This window comes from Daphnia pulex, chromosome 6, assembly GCF_021134715.1.
Source record: "Daphnia pulex isolate KAP4 chromosome 6, ASM2113471v1".
NCBI lineage: Eukaryota > Metazoa > Arthropoda > Branchiopoda > Diplostraca > Daphniidae > Daphnia > Daphnia pulex.
The window spans coordinates 3,908,204-3,928,392 of record NC_060022.1 but is presented as its reverse complement, the minus strand read 5'-3'; the positions used below and the strand labels follow the sequence as shown (position 1 = coordinate 3,928,392).

At 40.3% G+C, this 20,189-nt stretch overlaps 6 protein-coding genes across 7 annotated transcripts; 1 reads left to right on the top strand and 5 right to left on the bottom strand.

Moving 5' to 3' along the window:
- Positions 1-36: 36 nt before the first annotated feature.
- Positions 37-2,577, bottom strand: LOC124195857 (putative phosphatidate phosphatase). The gene is made up of 7 exons (XM_046590464.1): positions 2,438-2,577; positions 1,415-1,566; positions 1,036-1,247; positions 838-963; positions 536-718; positions 416-467; positions 37-340 (listed from the first exon to the last, which is right to left on the bottom strand). The coding sequence occupies exons 1-7, from the start codon at positions 2,520-2,522 to the stop codon at positions 230-232; spliced, it is 921 nt and encodes a 306-aa protein (XP_046446420.1). The 5' UTR covers positions 2,523-2,577; the 3' UTR covers positions 37-229.
- LOC124195855 (phospholipid phosphatase 1-like) lies at positions 2,293-5,503 on the bottom strand. Of its 2 annotated transcripts, none has more exons than XM_046590462.1 (7): positions 5,292-5,503; positions 4,291-4,442; positions 3,996-4,207; positions 3,796-3,921; positions 3,528-3,710; positions 3,391-3,442; positions 2,293-3,333 (listed from the first exon to the last, which is right to left on the bottom strand). In XM_046590462.1, the coding sequence occupies exons 1-7, from the start codon at positions 5,347-5,349 to the stop codon at positions 3,166-3,168; spliced, it is 951 nt and encodes a 316-aa protein (XP_046446418.1). In that variant the 5' UTR covers positions 5,350-5,503; the 3' UTR covers positions 2,293-3,165. The 2 variants fall into 2 exon arrangements, with proteins under 2 accessions (XP_046446418.1, XP_046446419.1); XM_046590463.1 differs by having other exon boundaries at positions 2,293-3,318.
- A 61-nt stretch (positions 5,504-5,564) lies between these two features.
- LOC124195854 (adhesion G protein-coupled receptor L3-like) lies at positions 5,565-9,076 on the bottom strand. Its single transcript, XM_046590461.1, has 11 exons — positions 8,556-9,076; positions 8,227-8,443; positions 7,740-8,164; positions 7,454-7,637; positions 7,149-7,384; positions 7,004-7,086; positions 6,638-6,937; positions 6,449-6,576; positions 6,319-6,385; positions 5,958-6,254; positions 5,565-5,890 (listed from the first exon to the last, which is right to left on the bottom strand). The coding sequence occupies exons 1-11, from the start codon at positions 8,596-8,598 to the stop codon at positions 5,804-5,806; spliced, it is 2,067 nt and encodes a 688-aa protein (XP_046446417.1). The 5' UTR covers positions 8,599-9,076; the 3' UTR covers positions 5,565-5,803.
- A 1,899-nt stretch (positions 9,077-10,975) lies between these two features.
- Positions 10,976-14,116, top strand: LOC124196156 (chorion peroxidase-like). The gene is made up of 13 exons (XM_046590969.1): positions 10,976-10,987; positions 11,090-11,322; positions 11,428-11,639; positions 11,713-11,886; positions 11,966-12,162; positions 12,238-12,403; positions 12,461-12,658; positions 12,735-12,882; positions 12,942-13,124; positions 13,202-13,352; positions 13,428-13,632; positions 13,698-13,806; positions 13,869-14,116. The coding sequence occupies exons 1-13, from the start codon at positions 10,976-10,978 to the stop codon at positions 14,017-14,019; spliced, it is 2,139 nt and encodes a 712-aa protein (XP_046446925.1). The 3' UTR covers positions 14,020-14,116.
- A 2,135-nt stretch (positions 14,117-16,251) lies between these two features.
- Positions 16,252-17,884, bottom strand: LOC124195853 (neurofilament medium polypeptide-like). Its single transcript, XM_046590460.1, has 3 exons — positions 17,794-17,884; positions 17,502-17,684; positions 16,252-17,424 (listed from the first exon to the last, which is right to left on the bottom strand). Exons 1-3 carry the CDS (start codon positions 17,797-17,799, stop codon positions 16,339-16,341), a joined length of 1,275 nt encoding a protein of 424 aa, XP_046446416.1. The 5' UTR covers positions 17,800-17,884; the 3' UTR covers positions 16,252-16,338.
- A 346-nt stretch (positions 17,885-18,230) lies between these two features.
- Positions 18,231-19,964, bottom strand: LOC124195852 (aquaporin-7-like). The gene is made up of 6 exons (XM_046590459.1): positions 19,748-19,964; positions 19,388-19,652; positions 19,144-19,280; positions 18,912-19,067; positions 18,747-18,808; positions 18,231-18,649 (listed from the first exon to the last, which is right to left on the bottom strand). The coding sequence occupies exons 1-6, from the start codon at positions 19,823-19,825 to the stop codon at positions 18,316-18,318; spliced, it is 1,032 nt and encodes a 343-aa protein (XP_046446415.1). The 5' UTR covers positions 19,826-19,964; the 3' UTR covers positions 18,231-18,315.
- Between the last annotated feature and the right edge of the window lie 225 nt (positions 19,965-20,189).

The window sequence follows — 20,189 nt, the reverse complement described above, 5'->3', positions numbered from 1 at the left end:
GACTGATCATAAAACTTTTTCCCACTTTTTCAATGACAATGAGCATAACGAAAAAGCGAAGTTGCCATACTCTTCCAATGATTTCATGAATGCTGATATTTACATATTTATATAAAATTCAGTCAGATATAATTCACTGGGTAATAGATGTCGTACAGAAGATTCCCGTGTGCTTCTTGTTATGCATTTTTTTTAAATCAATCAATCCTGAAGTTATTAGCAGCAATAATCATTTGTTCGCTGAAGCTGCGGTTTGCAGTTCGACATCTCCCCGTTCCTGAAGCAGGGCCATGTTGCTGCTAGAGCGAGGCCTATTGAAGAAACTGGATACGTACAGCACCTTTTGAAATAAGAAAAACGATAAATCTAATAGCTATCTTATACACACTACCTGTAACAGGTAATGTTAAATTACCGTCAACGACGCAGCTGTGCTGCCGATGAGGAATCCCGTTAACACATCACTCCTACAAAGGCACAAAAGTCGTTGACTTATCGACCGTGTTTGATTTTGGCATGACATTTAAAATCTAACCAGTGGTGTTTGTAGTCAGTAATTCGTGAAAGGCCTGTGTACCACGTAAGCATCAGTGCTGCAATCTGAATTGTTGGTCGAAGTAATTTGGAGCCAGACCAGTTCATCCTGCTCTGGAGATATAGCACCAGATACAACATCGCGTAGGAAGAAAAGGAAGCGTGACCAGAGGGGAACGACATTCTAAATAATTCAGACAAGAAAAGCCATTATTACTCATAAACGATTAAAAGACGTAACAACCACAGTATATTCTCAAATATTTGTAGCCGAGAATTTGTGCTATTTTTAAAAAACAGTACCTAGAATCTTGTAATCTTTGCCCATTTTTGCCGGTGCATTTAAATTGTGTGATGTAAATGGGCAGCCCATTCGGCGGACATATCTCCAAGAAATTGTCAGGTTGACAGATGGAAAGAAAGTGAGGACTGTAATAGGAGAACGGAATCATTAATATTAGGTGATTTTACGAAAAACTGTAATCGAGTTTGGCTGCATACCGAAGACGGCCGATGAAATATTTGCCGAAATCCGTGGCCCACTCTGTGCAAGCCGCACCAAAGAGGAAGATGGCAATCAGGTGGATAACCTCAACGACCTCCGACGGAATGCGGATTCTCGATGAACTATTTATCGTAGAAGAGGTATTACGGGAGCTTAGGTTTTGCGACGGTGAGCTGAGTTTCCACCGAACAATCTCCACTATGATTATCTGTTATTAACATTGAAGAAAAAGACATTTGCTATTATATGGCATAAGACTAATTGTTATTTTTCCATAACGGTTAGTTTAAAAAAAAAGTACAGTAAGTAGAGGAAGGGGAAGATGAAGTGAAAAGCCACCACCATATTTCAAAATACAAGTTTTTAAAATTATACCGATACGATGGGAAGGACGTAGCTGTAACCGTAAAGCATAGCGCTGGTAACGGTCGAATCCTTATAAGGATAACGAATGGAAGTGTCATCGCAGTAGAATCCTCTTTGAAAAGGTTTACCGAGCAGTTGCAAAAGAATAACCGGCAAATAAACTGTTGCGAGTCATACGTCAGTAATAGAGATGTATTTTTTTAAAAAATTCCATTTTACGGTGGAATCTTAGCCGTTCTTTACTTGTATGGTTTAATAAGACTAGGTGTCAATTCTTTCACCTTACATAATTTACTTTGAAAATGGCAAATTACTTGTTGAAAATGTTGAAAATAATTATTCTATTTCTTTTCAAAAGTAAAATCTTTTAAGAAGAAATTCTGTCGTTTTCTAGTGCGGTATTTCTCATGCGCAAGATAAATAATAATGAATTAATAAGTGTCAATGAATGACGAAATATATCCGGTTAGAGCTAATCAGCAAAACATACACGTATTGAATAAAACATGCACAATAAAGATTTCTGTTCCGATTTTCCTTAAAAGAGAAAAATAAGACTTGATTTTTTTGTCATGGAAGTCTTGGCAGTAGAATACAATTAGAGAGATAAAATTAACTGAAAGATTTTTGCTTTTGTTGGGTGATCATAGTCTAAAAGAGAAAGGCTAAAAGGGTCAAAAGGGAGAAAGTAAACCAATGAGGCTGTATGATCCAAATTTGTTTCCTAAGTAAATAACTCAATGCAATCCAAACCATAATTTTCTGATTCCTTGAAAAAGAGGAAAAATGTTTATTCAGTTGAGATTGCAATTTTCCTGGAAGTTTTTCTTAGTGGTGAAGGAAAAGTATAACTATCTAGACTTAAAATTATTAACTTAAAGACTGACAAAGGTAAACTGCTGTTTTCTATTTCCACTTGGTCTATCACAAAATGGCTCACCAAAAAAATCATTCACAGGAACACAACAAAGTAAGGTCCACAGGTAATTGAAGTTCTTAATGCAGGCTTATCTAAATATAAGGAGTAATTACCAATAATAAGGCAGATAACGTTGATAAGCACTTGACGAATGAGTGGGGCAGAAGTCATTGTCAAAGTGCAATCACAACACACCATCAGCTGATCCTAGTGACAGCAGCAGCAAATGATTACGGAAACTAGCTTTGTGATTTCTCTTCGTCAAAGTAACAGACAAACAGTGAACTTTGATGTGAAGCTGACTAACTGCTGGGGAACGAACGTGTATATAACTAATTTAGATTTGGACTTGCGAGCCATTACTACTGTTGTTTTTCCTCAATAATCGTGACGTAACAACAAGGTTGCCGTTTTGTTGTAGCCATTTGATGGAGGATAATTGTACAACGATGTGTCTTGTAACTTAAACACTTTTAATGAGGAGCGATGACTGAGGAGAATTTTAAAATCTGTTCGTGTTTTGGAGACTCGACCCTTTATCGCGCATACGTGGAAATAGAAAATGTTTTGAAATAAGAATAATTATGCAAGAGCTTACCACATTATTAGTAGAGAAAGTTGGACCTGAGCAAAAAATTTGAAATTTGATTACTTCTGGTTAAAACAAAATTGTGATAACGAAAACTTATGAATAATCTGCAGTCATATGTACAAATTGATCTATTTTTTTTAAGGAGGGGGTGATGCACTTTGTTACTATGTCGTCGATGGGTTATTTTCTTTTAGTGCGCTTTTCGAATTTTGTCTTAATCCTTATCTCATAAAATTCAGAATTAGACCATTAGGTAGAAGTTGGTCTCGTCTCACAGTCACATTGGGCCGAAGCTTCTGAGTGGTTTTGAAGTTCGATGTCAGTCATGTCACTTCTATTTTGAGGCAGCAACGGTGTTGTGCCATAAGAACTTGGCTTGAAGAATTTAGCTATGTACAAGGCCTGTTCGAACACATACTATAGATCTTTAATTGTTTTATTTAAAATTTTTAATGCTAAAGGCATTTAAAATACCGTGAGCGACGCAGCAGTGTAGCCGATGGCGAATCCCGTCAATACGTCGCTCCTAAAAATCCATCAAAAGCACAAAAGGTAATTGATGGAATTCGTCCAGGCTTCGAAATATAGTCAAGTTTTAGAACAAATCGCACCAGTGGTGTTTGTAGTCAGTAATACGCGAAAGGCCTGTGTACCACGAAAATATCAACGCTGCAATCTGGATCAGCGGCCGAAGTAACTTGGAGCCAGACCAGTTCATCCTGCACTGGAGATATATCACCAGATACAACATCGAATAGGCCGAAAAAGAAGAGTGACCAGACGGGAAAGACAATCTATAATTCGATCATAAAGATTGAAATAAAGAATTCGGATTTCAAGGCACATCTTCCCCTCAAAATTATTACTGCGGTCCTTTACCTAGAGTCTAGAAGTTTTTTCTCGTCGGTGCCCGTGCAGGTGTAATCGGTGATGTAAATGGGTGGCCCACCCAACGGACACAACTCGTTCAAGTTTGCTGGTTGGCAGACGTCAATAAAATGCGGACTGTTAATAGGAAATGTAACATCGTGAAACAGTTATTTAATAGAAACATGTTATGGCAAATTCCACTCTCGTACCGGAGACGTCCAACGGAGTATTTCCCGATATCCGTAGCCAATTGTGAGCAACCCTCACCGAATAGGAAGATTGCGACTATGTGGACAATTTTGATCACCACGGACCGGAAGCGGATAGAAGATGAAATATTAGTCGTTGAAGAACTGCTCTGCTGGATGATCCCTTCCCATTTTGAGTTACGTTTCCAGCTTACAATCTCCACAATTATAATCTGTTAAGAAAAAACAAATTGCGCAAACAAATTTTATTACTTCCAAAGTTATAATATTCTATCATTTTATTGATAGTTTTTACCAGTAAGATAGGCACGCTGAGACTATAACCTATAAGTTCTGCGTCCGTAACGGTCGAGTCCTTGTAAGGATATCGGATGGAGGTGTCATCGCAGTAGAATCCTCGCTGAAATGGCTTACCGATCAGGTGCCAAATCAGAGCAGGCACCCAAACTGAAAATATTAAGTCATAAAAATAAGTCATACTATAAAAATTGTCTAAGGAATGAATTGCACATTAGAACTCAGTTGCCTTTTTGGAGAATGTGGGATTAACTGATAAAATTTGGATAATGGAAGTGTTAGTTCTTTACCGATGGGGTTAAGCGTACCATTTGACACGGAACTAAATATCCGACTCCATAACCAGCATGACCTAATGAATGAATCACGCTCTCTTTGAATGATATTGCAACTTTTGCCACCTCTGAGAGATATGTTTCATATCCTTGATGGCTCATTGACGTACATCACAAACGTTCGTGTAGTAAAATCGCATACGACATTGTCTAAAAGATAAAGAGTCTGGGTGAAACAGTCTAATGATAAATGACACACGCACGGAACGCATGAAAGTGTCCTTGACGCAAATTGTTATCAGCTTCAAACCTAGACATTAAATTAAAGTAAAATATATAGCGTAGATCCGGAATGAGTCTATTCTTTATTTTGATTTAAAAACGTCAAATTGAATTACACGCAGAACGTGTGGGTAAATCGAAAGGGAGGAACCAAAGCGGACATGTTGATGCAGAACAGACATAAATTTCAAAAAAATAAATATGTTGTCGTAAGAGGACGACAAGCGTCTTAATTTGATAACGTCAGCAAAAAAAAATTTCCGAGGCGATTACTACGGTTAAAACTGTAAGTTCTAAAGTGTCTTTATTACACGTGAAAAAACAGCGCAAATCAAATTTCGAGATCGAAATCCATTTTAGAAACTGTTGTTTCTTTTTCAATTTCGAGCTTTTGGATGGACGGACTGACGTTAAATAAAAAATATAATTTTCCATACGTTACCAATAGCAAGGCAGATAAAGTCGATGATCACCTGGCGAACTGATGTGGAATCAGTCATGTCCTTGATTTAGAATACTCACACTTTGATCGAATAAAAACCTACAGTGGTTAACAATTACCGGAATTGCAGTTACCGGATTTTAAATGAAGAACTTTGACAGAGAAACATACGTCTAACGTAGCGACAAATGAAATCTGTTATTATGATTGCCAGCACCTTACTCACTGTTGCTGTTTTTATCTACTGAGCATGACGTCACAGCAAGGTTGCCGTATGGTATAATCAGTCGTATATTTAAAAAAAAAAGGAGAAATTGTTAGTGTAAGTTATTTTCAATCGATTGAAACAAAAATAAAATGGGTGAAAATCAACCAAGATAAGAACCAAAAATCTGTTGTCATTATGATTGACAAGACTTCACAGTCTTAAATACTTCACACTTCGTCGAATTAAGAAAAATCGTATGGTCGATAGTTGAAAGAGCTTGGGATTGTTGGTCTATAACTTTTGTTCATGTTTCGGTTCTTACTGCCGTTGAAATGTTTGTATTCATGTCGCTCAGCTCAATATTGAAGCGGTGGGCCACACGTTGTAGTCTCTGTGGAACGGGATTAATCTACTTATTCTCTAATTATAAAATACGGAACACAAATTATATGGCTCACCTGGCTAGTGACGAATTGCCTGACCAAGTCTTTGCGCACTTTTTTGTTCATCACGCATAATGTGATAAAAATGAACAATCCTTGCAGGGAGTTCAGGATGGTGAATACGTAAGCAAATATCATGGTGCCTTGTCCGAAGTAAAGGAAACCAAAGACCCAAGTAATACCCAGAATAAAAGTGAGAGAAATCGATCCCATGATCCATCGTAAGTTTTGCTTATTCTCTTTTTTCCCGATTGTGCTGCGGATGGATTTGAACGTGACACAGAGTACCAATATTAGGAACACCAAGTTCATCTAAAATTATTACTCTCAATAATTCATTTTTCATAGTTGTATATCAATTTTGACGAAAACTTACCAAAACAACGGCTGCAACCGGTCCAGCAAAGGCCCATATTGCCCCATTTTCATAACTCAACCAGCAACTGTACCACAATAAGTAAAAAGTCGCGTAATCGTTACTTTATCTTAACACGGAATGAACTTACTATGAAAAAGGATCGCCGAGGTAAGCTTCCGTTTTAGTTACGGCTAGAGTAATGGTAACAGTTAAAACAGGTACTCCGTACCCGATGATGTAGTATATCCGGCGTTTTAATCCTTTATCGTTGAAAACCTTGAAACCAAATATTTAGTAAAATTACATGTACGATCAAAAACATATACAACTAAGTTACTTTGGTGATGATGATGTACATGTAAAGACCTTCGATAAACATCCAGCTGAAAGCGCACAGGAAAAACAGGTGCAGGAATACGGCGATGGATAGGCAGAGATCCCGGTTGGCAGTAGCGTCAATTCCGGCCAACAAGAGAATTTCGGCGATGAGAAGGTTTAAACAGAGGTTTCGGTGAACCACAAAGCGGAAATCGCGTCGCAAAGTTCGCACCCAGTAAAAGGGAATGAGAGACAGCGTCAGACAAACGATTGAAATACTTTCGCCGATTATTGTGATGTAATCCAGGGCGGACGTCGTCTGAAAAATAAAAGTCATTAGATTGAATTATAAGTCAGGCATCTGAATTTATTTTCTCTAAATTACTTGGTTTTGAAAAACGCCGTTGATGTCCATTAAAACTGCAAAATTGGTCAAATGATCGCAGCGGCAGACAGTGGCTGATTTATCTGTAATCAAGACAGGGAATTAAAATGTATTGACCAGCGAGTGGTGGATATGACGGATTTACTATTGGTAGCCACAACGCATCCGTCAAACGACCAGTCTTGAGTCGAAACATTCCAATAAGCGCATCTGACGCTCTTCTCATCGACGTCGTAGACATCCAAATTCAACGTGCTCAACAGGATCTCGGCTTGATCGTCAGCTAAATGAATACTACTTCCGTTTGGTTGACCTAGTGAGGCACCGACCACCTTTGACACCAAGACTTGCCTCACCGGTTTGGATTCCAACATCAATTGTCTAAAAAAAAACAAATACTGAAATGTAGACCAATTGAAATAAATATTTGTCGTGAGTATGTATACTCACGTCAACGCATCGCCGTAGAGAATATTTTGGAACGCAGGAAAAGTGGAACAATAGAGGAGAGTGTTGTTGTCGTTGACCGCTGAAGAGAATCCGGCTGGAAGAGTCATTCGGTCGTTACCACCTGCTGCGTACGTGTACGATTTGTCGTAGTAGTAAAGTTTAGGTCTGTTTTCCACTTGTACAACTGTGACAAATAGACAAAGAGACAAAGAGTCCAACATGATTCATTAATTCATTAATACAGTAATAACACCAATATAGCTAGATTTTGCTATTTTCAGCTTACGTAGGTTAACATTTGGTCCATAGTTTTGATAAATCCCATCGATGAGATTTTCAGCCAGGAGAAATAAAGTATCATCGACGTTCTTCTGCACTCGATCGACAGCCTCACTACGAAGAATCCACGGCAAACCCCAAAACGCCTTTGCGTTGACAAACATGATGTCGTACAAGTCAATCACAGATTTGGCGAAAACCTTACTACTCGAATCGCGTGAATTCGAGTCGGAATTGGCAGTCATTAGAACGGTCTGTTTGTCAAAAGCTAAACGGATTGTCTGATCGAGCTGGGCAATGTTGCCGGATTCTAATTCGTTTTCGTTAAGGACCTTGGTGAGAAAATTCAATGACTCGCTTGGATTTTCACCATCCGTGATATTGGCGTTGGCATGGTTGATAGAATTTCCAACAATCGGATTGACGCAGTTACTAAATTTAAGCGAATGACAGTTTGATTGTGAAAGTAAATTTTTTAGCAAGTGCATCTTTACCTGAGATCGGGAGTTAGAGTCGTCCATTGACCATCAATACCGCAGGTCCAGGTTGCTGTTCCTATAAATCCGGGTGGGCAGTTCTCAGAGGACTTGCTATCCGCCTGCGCTTCCGGCCAACAATAATCCGGTGAATATCCGGAGACGCATTTGGCCGGACAGACAAGCAGTTGTTTGTATTTGAAATTTGAAGTGCTAACTTGGCAGCTAATAATTCCTATTAAGCGTGTTTAATTGAGTAAAAGTAAGAACACATTAGGATTTATTTGAAATGATTTGTAACAGTCTAATTAAAATTGGGATAAATTTCAAATTTAAATTTGACTTACTCGCCCAATACAAAAACACAATGAGTTTGAGACAGGAATTCATTCTGATCGATTCTGGCTTCCTTGGGATGAATTGTGCAATAATCTTTTAAGAACCTCACTGTGGTTAGGCAAGCATCGATATGATTGCACTAATTCTGCACGAACTGATGGTCTCTACTGCGTCTTGGTAAATTCCCCTGTTTATTGTTGTGCAGCCCCGATTTAATCAAAATCTTTTATCGCGAGGAATAAACAAAAATCTCCCGGACGAACGCTTCGGTAATGTTATATATTTCCTTAAGCCTGTACCCGACTTTAACTTTCCTAATCAAAAGCAACAACGTCATAAAATACAGTTTCAGATGAAGTCAAATAAAGCGCCTGGCGCCTGGTATAAAGGTCATCATCATCGCTACATATACTGCACATATTTTGTATCCATAAAAAACGACAAACAAAGAGAAATTGCACCTGTCAAAATAAACTACAGATAACTACGTCAAAAGAGTGTGACATTATTGTCGCACTCTTCCAACCCTCTTGTCTTCGCTTATCATAAAATTTATTTATAATAACCGTCGAGGAAGGAAAAGGGGGAAAAAACGTGAAGGATGTAAACAATTATTATGTAATAAAGCTGCGAACAGAAAAAAAAAGTTATATAGAATTGTACTAAAGGCCTTTATTTTCAAATGGATCATCGTTTTAAACAGTAAGAACGGGTATGCGCTTTGCTATGAGTAAATATAATCCCAGCTGATTTTCGAATAAATCAATCCACTCAAGCCGGGAACTGAGTGCTTCAAAATGTTCAGCCAGAAATTCGATGGTGATGACGAGAAGCTCCGGGATCGAGTGCAGGTTGCTCCAAATCAGAAGCTGGATGGCATTGTCGATTCTCACCCGTTCCAGCAGCACGCCAACGCATTCTCTCTTGAGTGTCTCTACTTCATACTTGGCAGCGACTTCCCAAAGTTTCTGAGTCATGTTCTCCTCCTTCAAATCAGGAGCGTTGCCCGAATACATGTAGATCAACAGCTGCCGGAAAACGTCCACTTCGATGTCTATCTTGAGTTGGCGTACCTTCGACTCCTCGAACATTGTGGCAAACACAGGACTGACGGCCGATAGGATAACAGTGTGAGCGCCGACCATTTCGTCGCCTTTCAACTGGAATTGGACGTCGCATTGACTTTGTTTGTCGAACATGCCTTTCAATCCTTTGAAAATGGTGTTTTCGAACGAATGGCTTGTGCCAAAATCCACCCAAAGTATAACGACTTCGGACGGATTCGGAAAGCACAAAACTGTTCGTTCCCATTTGTCGGAATTTTCAACCAGTTTGATTTCACTGGAATCTGATCCAAGGTAAATCCACATGCAAATCGGTTTCTGAGATGCTTTTACCTTAGAACGGTTAACGTCTGCCAATTCGTTCGATTTCTCTTCTTGTTCTGGTAAATATTTTCTTTTCGATCCGGAAAAGTTGCTGCATCCGGACTCTTCGACGGCAATGGTTCCGGGCCCACGACGGCGACTGTACTCGTACGTGATAGTGTAAACTCGGCCGGGCTGAGATCCATTCAGCTGGAACTTTTTCTTGTAGATTCGTACATCCTCCTCCGTCTCCTCCGTGGCATCTTCCAGAATCCAGTGGATACGAAACAATCCACTACGCATGCTATCTGACACGACCAGATATTTTTCAGACATTTCTGATTCCACACTAAAATAAAACACACACATTCACGGCTGTAGGTGAAAATATCTGTTGAGGAAAAATGGGCTTGTCCAACAAGAATACGATAAAGAAAAACATGTCAACACGTCAAAATTTCCCCGTTTATGCATTCGGTAATTCTGTCTGGACCTTTAATTGTTTGCCTCTGTTATCTATTGTTGAAAAACTACCGAGTCCAATCATTAGTTTATTATTTCGAACACCTGTTTTTTTACAGCCTAATGCGTCGTTTTAAATTTACTTTTTTTATCACCGCAAACCTATAATTGACCGACGTAAAACCCCCATAACTCAACTACATTTTTTCCTCATCCAAGTTTACACTTGTCACTGCGTCATGAGCACGTAAGATTAAGTGATAAAAGTTGTTTGCTGAATAACATTATCCTGGCGTTTAATTTTCTTTTTTTTTTTTTGCTCGAATAAATGGAAGAGTGATTGTGTCAACAACTCAACCGAACCTTTGATCTGATCTTGACGTTTAGAGCTATATGACGCCAGCCAGCTACATACCGAATTTTTACAATCACAATTAGGATGTGCTGTTGAGGATAGGACTTTGTTTTACTATAAATGGAGAGTTTGGGCGATAAAAGAATTCAAATCGTACTGCCAAACCAACAATTCAATTTGTGCCATGGCGAAACTCATAACTTCTTGGTTGCTATTGGCAATCTCTTCATCCTTATTATCTACAATGGCGTTTTCGGTAAGTTATTCAATTACGCTAGTTTTTTGGTTAAATTCTGTGCGAATTCAAATCGCTAAATACAAGTAGATTCACGTTCTTTTTCATTAAAATGTTTTCCAGAATGACGTTCCAAAAACGACCAACTTGCAAGAAATCGCTTCAGAGGCTCTGGCCCAAGTGGAATCCATGTTGGAACTCGAACGTCGTTTATTGGCTAAGGGGTTGACGGTCAACCGTGGCACATCAGCTCATTTGCACTCGCTTATGGTATCTGCCGACGCCGGATCGAAACAAAGGGACTCCACCCTAAATGCGAGTCGAATCCTGGCTGCATCATCTCTAGTGAAAGCTAAGTATGGATGTACCTTGCTGTAATAGAAAATAAAAACTTCCTAGAATATACTAGCTCCATTACGTTTTCCCATTTCAATACTAATATCTAAGCTGTGCATTCATAGATTTAATTGGAGCGCAGACGAGGCCAGAAGAGAACTCCCACTTTTTTCGTTGGCAAACACGGACCTGAAGGCTTCCTGCCCAGATTCTACCACCTGCTCAGCGCCCAGCAAATACCAACCTATTGACGGGTCGTGCCATAACCAAGTCCATCCGCAATGGGGAAAAGCGAACACACCTTTTCAGCGCATATTGCCCAACGCATACGCCGACGGTAATACACGTTAAAACAGTCTGTGATTGTTACTATTAGACCGTGTTATTTCACTTGAATGATTGATTCAAAGGTGTTTATGAGCCACGGAAAGCGGTTAACGGTACCGAACTGACAAGTCCCCGTGTCATTAGCACAACAGTCATCCAACGGCCCACTAGAACTTCAGACGATTACACTTTGGTTCTGATGACGTGGGGGCAGTTCATTACCCACGATATGACCAAGTCTTCTTCTTTTACTTCAGGTAAGAGAGAAAAATAAATAAAAGTTGTTTGCCGCTAAAGATGAACTCTATCCCTAATAAAATTACAAATTATAAAAAGCGGATGGAAAAACCCCTCAGTGCTGCAACGTAACCAGCGGGGGGCCCTTAGACGCCGAACTCCTTCATCCGTTTTGTTTGCCGATTCACATCCCAGAAGACGATAGATTTTACAGTCAGTATAACCAGACTTGCATGACGTTCGTTCGTACACACATCGGAGGTGATTACAGCTGCACTTTGGGACACGCTGAACAGGTAAGCTCACAAAATTAGCTTGTTACTCTATGGGCAATCGATGAGCTACATGTTTGGGTTGTCTTTCGGCAATAGTTGAACAGCATAACTCACTGGCTGGACGGATCAATGGTTTATGGAAGCTCTTTATCCGAATTAAATAATTTGAGAGTTGGAGAGGAGGGTCTGCTAAAATACTCGACCACTGATGGCAAGGAATTGTTACCTCTCAGGCCCGGCTGCTCTACTTGCTATTTCGCCGGTATTTTATTTCTAACATTCTTGTTTATACCGACAGTATAAATTCGGTTATTTTCAGGTGACGCCAGAGCCCTTGAGAATCCGCAGTTGACCATCATACACACGTTAATGATGCGCGAACACAATAGAATCGCCAGAGCTCTGAAAAAACTCAATCCTCTGTGGGACGAAGAGACACTCTTTCAAGAGACTCGACGCATTGTCGTTGCGGAACTACAACACATTACGTACAACGAATATTTACCCGCCATGCTAGGTATATCATTACAAACGATCGATTACAAATGTCTCCAGAAGCCGCGTATTGTTATCTTTACACTCTAAACTCATAGGCGAAAAGGCAATGGAGGACTTTAAATTGAAACCGTCGACGGTGGGAGTTCAATACAACGAAGAAACTGCTGTCAATCCTTCGATATTGAACGAATTCGCAGCCGCTGCCTTCCGCATCGGTCATTCTCAAGTTCAAGGATCTCTAGTGTAAGATTGCACTTTTCCCCTAATTAATTTGTGTTCTAAATTCCTAATTACTTGCGCAGTCTTTATGACGAAAACAATCAAGAGGTCACCGATCAAAGTTTCACGCTGAGCAACTCCTTCTTCAACTCTTCCATGGTGCCCCAACCGGGATTCATTGACAATGCCATACGTGGTCTAACTAAACAAGTTCCGTCCAGCGTAGACGTTGAATACACATCCCAATTAACTAATCTTCTATTCAAGTAAGTTTAGAAAACAAAATTTACAACCTGGTAATTTTTTTAAAAAACGTTTTTTATGTCCGGACGAACGGTAATAGGGGGTCGAATGGTTTTGGAATGGATTTGGTGTCGCTCAACGTGCAACGAGGTAGAGAACACGGAATTCCGGACTACAATACCGTTCGAGCCTTTTGTGGTCTGTCGAAAGCAGCTTCATTCGAAGATCTCTCAAACGAAATCGAGCAACAGGTTCATTTTTTTTTTAATTAAGGAATTCAAGAAATTTCGCAAAATTTTAATTACGTATTTCGTTTGCATTTAAAGACGATTGATAACCTGAAATCAGTTTACGATTCGGTTGACGATATCGACTTGTACATCGGCTGCCTTTCCGAGTCCTCGAAACCTGTTGCCGGATCTGTGCTAGGACCCACGGCACTCTGTATTATAGCCAACCAATTCGCCATCATTAAGAACAACGATCGCTATTTCTACGATGTCACAAATCAAATCAGTTCGTTGTCAACAGGTAATAATTATAGTTTCTAGTCTTTTCCATGCTGTTCCCATTGCGAATTCTAATTGAATTAACAGGGCAATATGACGAGATTCGAAAATCAGCCAGTTTGGCTCGAATCATGTGCGACAACAACAACGGAGATATAAACACTATCCAGCCAAATGTTTTCCGAGCCCCGATAAGGTAAAAAAGAAAATTCGTAAAATAGCCATACAAGGATTTAAAAGATGACGTTTGAATCGTAGTGACAACGGTAAACAACAGTGTAGCATCATCCCATCGATAAACTTGGACATGTGGAAGGATCCTAATGCTACTGCCCCCACCAGCAAAGCCACTGTCGTTACGCCGTCAATTATTCTAATCGCACTGTTCAGCGCCAAGTTGTTATTGTAACCGCACCCTCCAGCCAATTCACACCTTCAATTCAATTTACACCATTTAATTTTTACGTATTACGTCTCTAATTAAAATCGAATAAAAATAGAATGCACGCCATCACTTTGAAAGATCCATTGTTTAGTTGCTGGGCTTTTATTTCCCCCCTTGCAGCGCCGTGATGACCCTTTTTTTTCGGGTCGTCCCGATTTAACACAGTTTACCTTCACACACGCGCGCTCACTCATCACGAATTTCACCGCCTACTCCAAGAAAGTCTCGTTAACCTTGGGGAAGTCTCTCATCATGCTGTCATCGCGGGACTCATCAATCTCATCAATGTATGCATCCGGCCTGATTCCAGAATTTGTGGGTCAAGTCCAAACGATGACTTTCTATATACTACCTAATGAGTGCATTTGAGAGATGTACATAGTACATAGAACGTGGGAAAATCTGAAAACATAGCATCCTTGTACATCAACCTTTTTTTTAGTGATAGATCTACGGTCCAGCAGGTCAACACCTAGCTTGTGTGAAATGTAAATTGAACGAGAAGGTGCCGGCAAGTCCCTACACTGGTCGTAAAATTTTTTCATGCACTTCGCTTGTGTTAACGTTAAAATATTTTTGAATTTGATTGTTTGTACCCACAGACAAAGTTGTGAGGTACGAAACCGGGCCTGACCTACAGTACTACAAATGAGCCCTTATATACTGAGTCAACAAAAAACGGCAAGAGAAAACAGTGCCAGACAAGCGACTAGCTCAGGAATAATCGTACTCCATACTACGTCAAGAAAAATATACAACGCCACCAAATAATCAGAAAAGAAGAATAAAGGATACTTTTTTCCTACCTTAAAGCCTGGGAAATACGGCCAGGCATCCACACGGTTCCATCCATCTCCAGAGAAGTTGAATCGACCAACAGGCGGGATACGAAAATCCCAGGTCCTCGTGAATACACCCACACTCACATGGACGTACACGAGGACAGCGGGGATTTGAAGAAAGGGAGATAAGAGATACGTAACTCGGCCTCGGTAGTTGTCTCCAATCAAACCGGATACTGTGCATCTAAATTAAAAATTAAAAAATGGATTACGATATTTGTTTTGTTGCAGAAACAACAAGTAAGCAAAAGTTGTAAACAAGATAGTGGGTAAATCCTATGGTGAATTAACAGGAGAATTTAAGATTTCACTGCATTCAAGCAAGCCACGCATCATTAAAATATTTATCTTGCAGGTCACAGTAATAAAAATAGCGAAAATCATTACCAATCATTAAGTGATAGTGAGATTGCTGCTGGCGACAGGTCAACATCAGCAAAACTTGCATTTCCTGTTGTGAACTTGAATATCTTGTGGAGTTGTGGTTATGATGGTTGGCTCAGACCTCAAATCTGCAAAAAGGAAAAAAGTTACATAGAGCAAACAAAACTGCCACATGCATCAACACGGCATCAACATGATAAAAGCTATAGTCAGAAACTAAATTTCACACATTTGGAATAGATTTCTCTTCTATTTAAGCTCCCATAACTTGGTTTTATCTTTCCAGCTACCTGCTTAACAGCATGGAACATGGCATGAAGTGTGTATCAAACTATTCCATAAAGAGCCGCGACAACACAGAGTTCACACGACAATCACATTTTTGTAATTTCATTTTTCGTGCAGCCACGTGTATGTTTCCAAAATAGTGATCGTTTTCTTTCCTTTGTTAATTGTTTTATTATTGTCTTACTCTTAAAGCATCGTATACCTTCGTCTCATTTTCGAACACTGAAGAAAAAAGACTGAACCAACTGAACTGAACAAATTAACAAAACGAAAGCAGTCAGCAGACGACACTAATATTCTAATTAGCCATGCTAAGATATCGATAGAAACTGAATCGACCACCTAAATCCTAAATCGACCCCTAAATCCAAACAACTCAAAAGCGATAAAAGCGGTTTTCTCACCCGCGCTTGACAACTACGAACGAATCCGGATTATTTTATCAAATTATTCGTCTCATCAAGTACACTGTGCCCTCCTATTATAGTCAAGATAAAAGTAAAAATTAGTAACCCGCAGATTCTTTTCGACCAACTGTTTTGGACCAGCAGGTTCATACGTAAAATGTGGAATAATTGAGTAATTTTTAATCGCAATATGTAGTCTTTGACATGCACTTTTTTACGTTAAAATAAATTAAAATGCTCACACGAAGTCACCTATCTAGAAAGACACTTGAATATTTCCGAATTAACTAAGGCAATTTTATTCTTCCGATTTTCAGTGACATAATTGAATTTCTGACGGTCAATTTCACCTTGGAGTGATCTTAACTTTTAATATTGAAAAACCATCTGGGGTATTGCTTGCGAGGGGGAGGCGGAGTTACTTCCAGCACGGGCTTGTAAACGGGCACCGAAGCCACTGGCCAGTTGCTGCTGGACGGAGTCCACGGATGCTGAGTGGCATGATGGGACGAGCCAGCAGGTCGTCCGTTACGGGTCGGAATTTCAATGGCAGCCGGTTTGCTATTGCTTTCTTTCTTAGCGAATCCATCAGAAGGCTTTGACGGCGTATTGAAATACCAGTGAGAATGAGACCTGCGGTTGTCCGAGTGAGAGAAATCAGCGGGCTCGTTGGATGCAACCACCGGTGATGCGGGCTTCGCCGTGGTAATGGATGGTGGCCAAGACGGGATTGAAATGGCGGCAGCAGCAGCTTTTCGAGTCGGAATTTCAAAGATGGCTGTCGGTTTGGGGCTTTCTATTTTAGTTGATCCATCAGCAGCAGACGATTTTTCCTTGGCTGTGTTGAAAAACCATTTAGGATGATGAGGCTTGCGCGTGTCGGATGGAGTAACATCCGTCGGACGGGTCGTCGCTGGACGAGTTTCAACTGCAACCGATTTGGCAACGGGCCTGGCCGAGGAGGACCAGACTTGATGATGGACGGCGGCACGGGTCGAGGTTTCGGTGAAATCAAATTTCGGGCTTTCTACTTTAGCTTTAGGTTGTACGTCGGTCGATTGTGAGTTTGGCGAGTTGAAATACCATTTTGGCTCTCGAGTCTTGTCCGGCTGAGCGACAGGTGAAGCAGCAGCAGCAGGTGCAACAAAAGTCCTGGAACGAGTTGGAATTTCTGCAGGAGGCTGATGTTTGGGGAATTTAATTTTACCAGCATCTTCTTTGTGATGATCAGTACCTTCCTCTTCGGATTCAATTTTGGTCTTTTTTCTCTCTTTTCCTTTGGATTCTTCTTCTTCGGAATCTTCATCTGAATCTCCTTCCTCGGATTCTTCGTTTTCTTCCTCTTCGTTTTCACCTTCGTCTTCTTCTTCTGGTTCACCTTCCTTGATAGGTTCGCTCTTTTCGTGTTTTATCTTCTTTTTTTCGTTCTTCTCATCCTCGGCTGTTGACTAATCACGTAATGGTAATGTTAATTCCCTTGATTTGGAAAATATTCCAAAAATCAATTGTTATGAACGTAACTCACAGACTCCGTCGTGGTCTCGGAACCTTCATCGTCATCTCCGGCGACGTCGGTGGAAGTTGGCGGAAGATCAGTTTCAGCTTCAATGACTTTAGTAGCGGCGGTCTTGGTCGAATCGGCTTCAGCCGCAACTGCTGCAATCGCAACAGATGTGGCAACGGCCAAAAGAGCGACAATAAGCCAAATCTAAAATAGGTTGGCACAGCAGTAATTAAACAAACATCTTCGTTAGTGGATATTGTAATACAGAATGAAACAACTATTTTCTATTCGGCTAGACAAACAAATGTAGTACCTTCATTGTTTGAGAAGAGACTGAGATTGAAGAGCAGTGAATTCACTTTACGGCCCTTTTTATACCCGCCGCTCCAACGGGTGTACACGCAGAAAGAAAAAAAAACGTCCTTAAATAACGGCCAAAACAAAAGTGCATGGGTGTACGACGTGTGTACTGTAAAACATGAAAATGGCCAAAAAAAAACCTGTACACGAGATAAGAGAAAGGTAACGGACGAGGTAACGGATTTTGAGCACTTGAGCGCAATTGCGTGCCTGAGGGGCGAAGCTAATAAGTCACGAGAGTTAAATTAGGCACGAATTATTTACCTGATTTCGGCTATAACACCTTTGGCCTTTTTTTCTTAATTATTTTCAATTTGTAACCTTGTTGTCTAGCTGATCTCTTATTTCCTCTCCCAAAAGGATATAATGATTCCAACAACGGCATAAATGTTGTAGATAAAATAAAAGCTTTATTTTCTATATGGCGATATCAGCATAAGTATTTTTTAAATTCGGTTACAGTTGACAACACATTTCATATCCATTTCGTGCTGATTTGAGATGACCTTGATGATCTTCTGGCACCTGGGCTGCGACTTTCCAGCTCGATAAACTTTGTGGAGACCATCGAGTCTACAAGGTTGACGTTGGAGCGTTGCAGACGCCACTGCGATCTCAAACCCAATTCGTCAGATCGCTCGGCAACTAATACTGGCTTATTTGCTGAGCGTTTCAGACTGGAAACATAGTATTCAGTTGCCCAGTCCGTGAGCTCAGTCTTCAGAAAGACGTGAAAGACTCCCACTCCTAAGAGTGCTCCGACGTGCGGTCCCACCAGAAAGATCCAGAACCAATTGTAGCCCCGGAAACTACGATGAATTAAAAATATAATCGTGAATCCGAGTTCCACGTTTTATCCCAATTAAAAAATAAATTCAATATCACAAATAATAATGAAATATTCACCTGAAAGCGCTTGCCTCCCAACCACTGAGATAAAAAACAAGACGAAGAGATAAATCGCGTGCCTGAAGTTGACGCCGTGACGTCATATTGAAAACCGAAAAGAAGAGTTTTGATATAGTGAATTGAAATTATTTGTTAGCGCGACCGTGCTGTACTGTCGTTTACCGGGTTGAGAGCGTAACCGCCATTGGAGCCGTAGGATATGCCACACGCCATTAAAGCGAAACCAATGTAGACCGGCTGCAGGAATGACGGCACATTCGAATAATTTGCATTCGTTGTCACGCAAATGACTAACATGAAAATCATCGTGGATAAAATCTGTGTATTATAGAGAATAAGACGGTTGAATTATCTTGATGCCACTAAAATCATATTTTTACACTTGACATAGTACCTGTTCTACTAATCCAGTATAAACTGACTCGTGGAAGGAGGAATGACCGGTGAAGTTGGCTAATAATACGGCCGCCGTTTCCGTCGTGTTCTTGCATGGACGGAACTCGCCGATGAGTTTACTTTGAACGAGCGATTCTATATACAGAAAATTGTATTTAAAAATGTATGGCACATTATATCCGTATTATTGATCTGACAAATTATGCCCATGACTTATTGGATGTTATTTCATTCAAATTTACCGTAATAGATACCGAGGGCAGTCCCAGATGCGGCCAGAGCCCCGAGATATTGGGCGATCCAATAAACTGGCAGCCTTTTCCACGGGAAATCGCGGGCGAGTGTGAGAGCCATCGTCACCGCCGGGTTCAAATGGCCGCCTGATATTTTGACCGAAATTAGAGTTCCAAGACAACATCCTAAAGCCCATCCCCAGTTAACAGTGAAGTACTCGGATTTTCTGCCTTTGCTCAAATGGGACTGAGCAATGCTCCCGTTCCCGATGACCTAATACAATAAACGTAAAATAGATTTCAAAACTAATCGCATTTTGAATTATTCACGGTTGAGTTATATGGTGAATGAATGAATGCGAAACTCACAACGAAAATGAAGGTGCCAATAAATTCGGCGAAGGCTGCACGAACTAGTTGTGGGACGTTGCAAAGGCACCGGTGCATTTCAATCCTGTTATCCGTCAACGATCAGGTCGTGCTTGATTGTTACGTCAACTGAAACAGAATGATAACAAACCAACTCACAAAATCACCACCTCAAAATTGACAAATCTTCCGTTGGAAGACAGCGGTGAAAGAGTGTTAAGAACGGCTATCTAACTAACACGATGCTGGACACTGCAAACTAATGCATATTAATCCATCTGCGACATGTCAAAAATCGCTAAAGCCTTTCGAGGACAGAAATTCGATTGTTGCGCAATTCTCCATTAATATGGTTTGGGTCGCTGTGGGAAGATGAGGGAACGGTGCACATCAATTAAGTTATAGAATACTTGGAATTTCCAGTTTTGACGAGTTCCTATCT

Bases quoted from the DNA above. Each gene is read 5' to 3' on its own strand.
- LOC124195857 (XM_046590464.1), bottom strand. From the start codon at position 2,522: ATGGTGTGTTGTGATTGCACTTTGACAATGACTTCTGCCCCACTCATT. The intron at 964-1,035 runs GTATGCAGCCAA...CTCCTATTACAG, and splicing joins TATTTCATCGGCCGTCTTCG to TCCTCACTTTCTTTCCATCT. The intron at 341-415 runs GTAATTTAACAT...TTATTTCAAAAG, and splicing joins GCACAGCTGCGTCGTTGACG to GTGCTGTACGTATCCAGTTT.
- LOC124195855 (XM_046590462.1), bottom strand. From the start codon at position 5,349: ATGACTGATTCCACATCAGTTCGCCAGGTGATCATCGACTTTATCTGC. The intron at 3,922-3,995 runs GTACGAGAGTGG...TCCTATTAACAG, and splicing joins TACTCCGTTGGACGTCTCCG to TCCGCATTTTATTGACGTCT. The intron at 3,711-3,795 runs GTAAAGGACCGC...ATCGAATTATAG, and splicing joins AAAAAACTTCTAGACTCTAG to ATTGTCTTTCCCGTCTGGTC.
- LOC124195854 (XM_046590461.1), bottom strand. From the start codon at position 8,598: ATGAATTCCTGTCTCAAACTCATTGTGTTTTTGTATTGGGCGA. The intron at 7,087-7,148 runs GTAAATCCGTCA...TCTTGATTACAG, and splicing joins ATGCGTTGTGGCTACCAATA to ATAAATCAGCCACTGTCTGC. The intron at 5,891-5,957 runs GTGAGCCATATA...CCCGTTCCACAG, and splicing joins GGCAATTCGTCACTAGCCAG to AGACTACAACGTGTGGCCCA.
- LOC124196156 (XM_046590969.1), top strand. The intron at 12,163-12,237 runs GTAAGCTCACAA...TTTCGGCAATAG, and splicing joins CTTTGGGACACGCTGAACAG to TTGAACAGCATAACTCACTG. The intron at 13,633-13,697 runs GTAATAATTATA...TTGAATTAACAG, and splicing joins AATCAGTTCGTTGTCAACAG to GGCAATATGACGAGATTCGA.
- LOC124195853 (XM_046590460.1), bottom strand. The intron at 17,425-17,501 runs GTGAGTTACGTT...TTACGTGATTAG, and splicing joins CCGAGACCACGACGGAGTCT to TCAACAGCCGAGGATGAGAA.
- LOC124195852 (XM_046590459.1), bottom strand. From the start codon at position 19,825: ATGCACCGGTGCCTTTGCAACGTCCCACAACTAGTTCGTGCAGCCTTC. The intron at 19,281-19,387 runs GTAAATTTGAAT...TTCTGTATATAG, and splicing joins TGCCCTCGGTATCTATTACG to AATCGCTCGTTCAAAGTAAA. The intron at 18,809-18,911 runs GTAAACGACAGT...CGTCAACTTCAG, and splicing joins GCGGTTACGCTCTCAACCCG to GCACGCGATTTATCTCTTCG.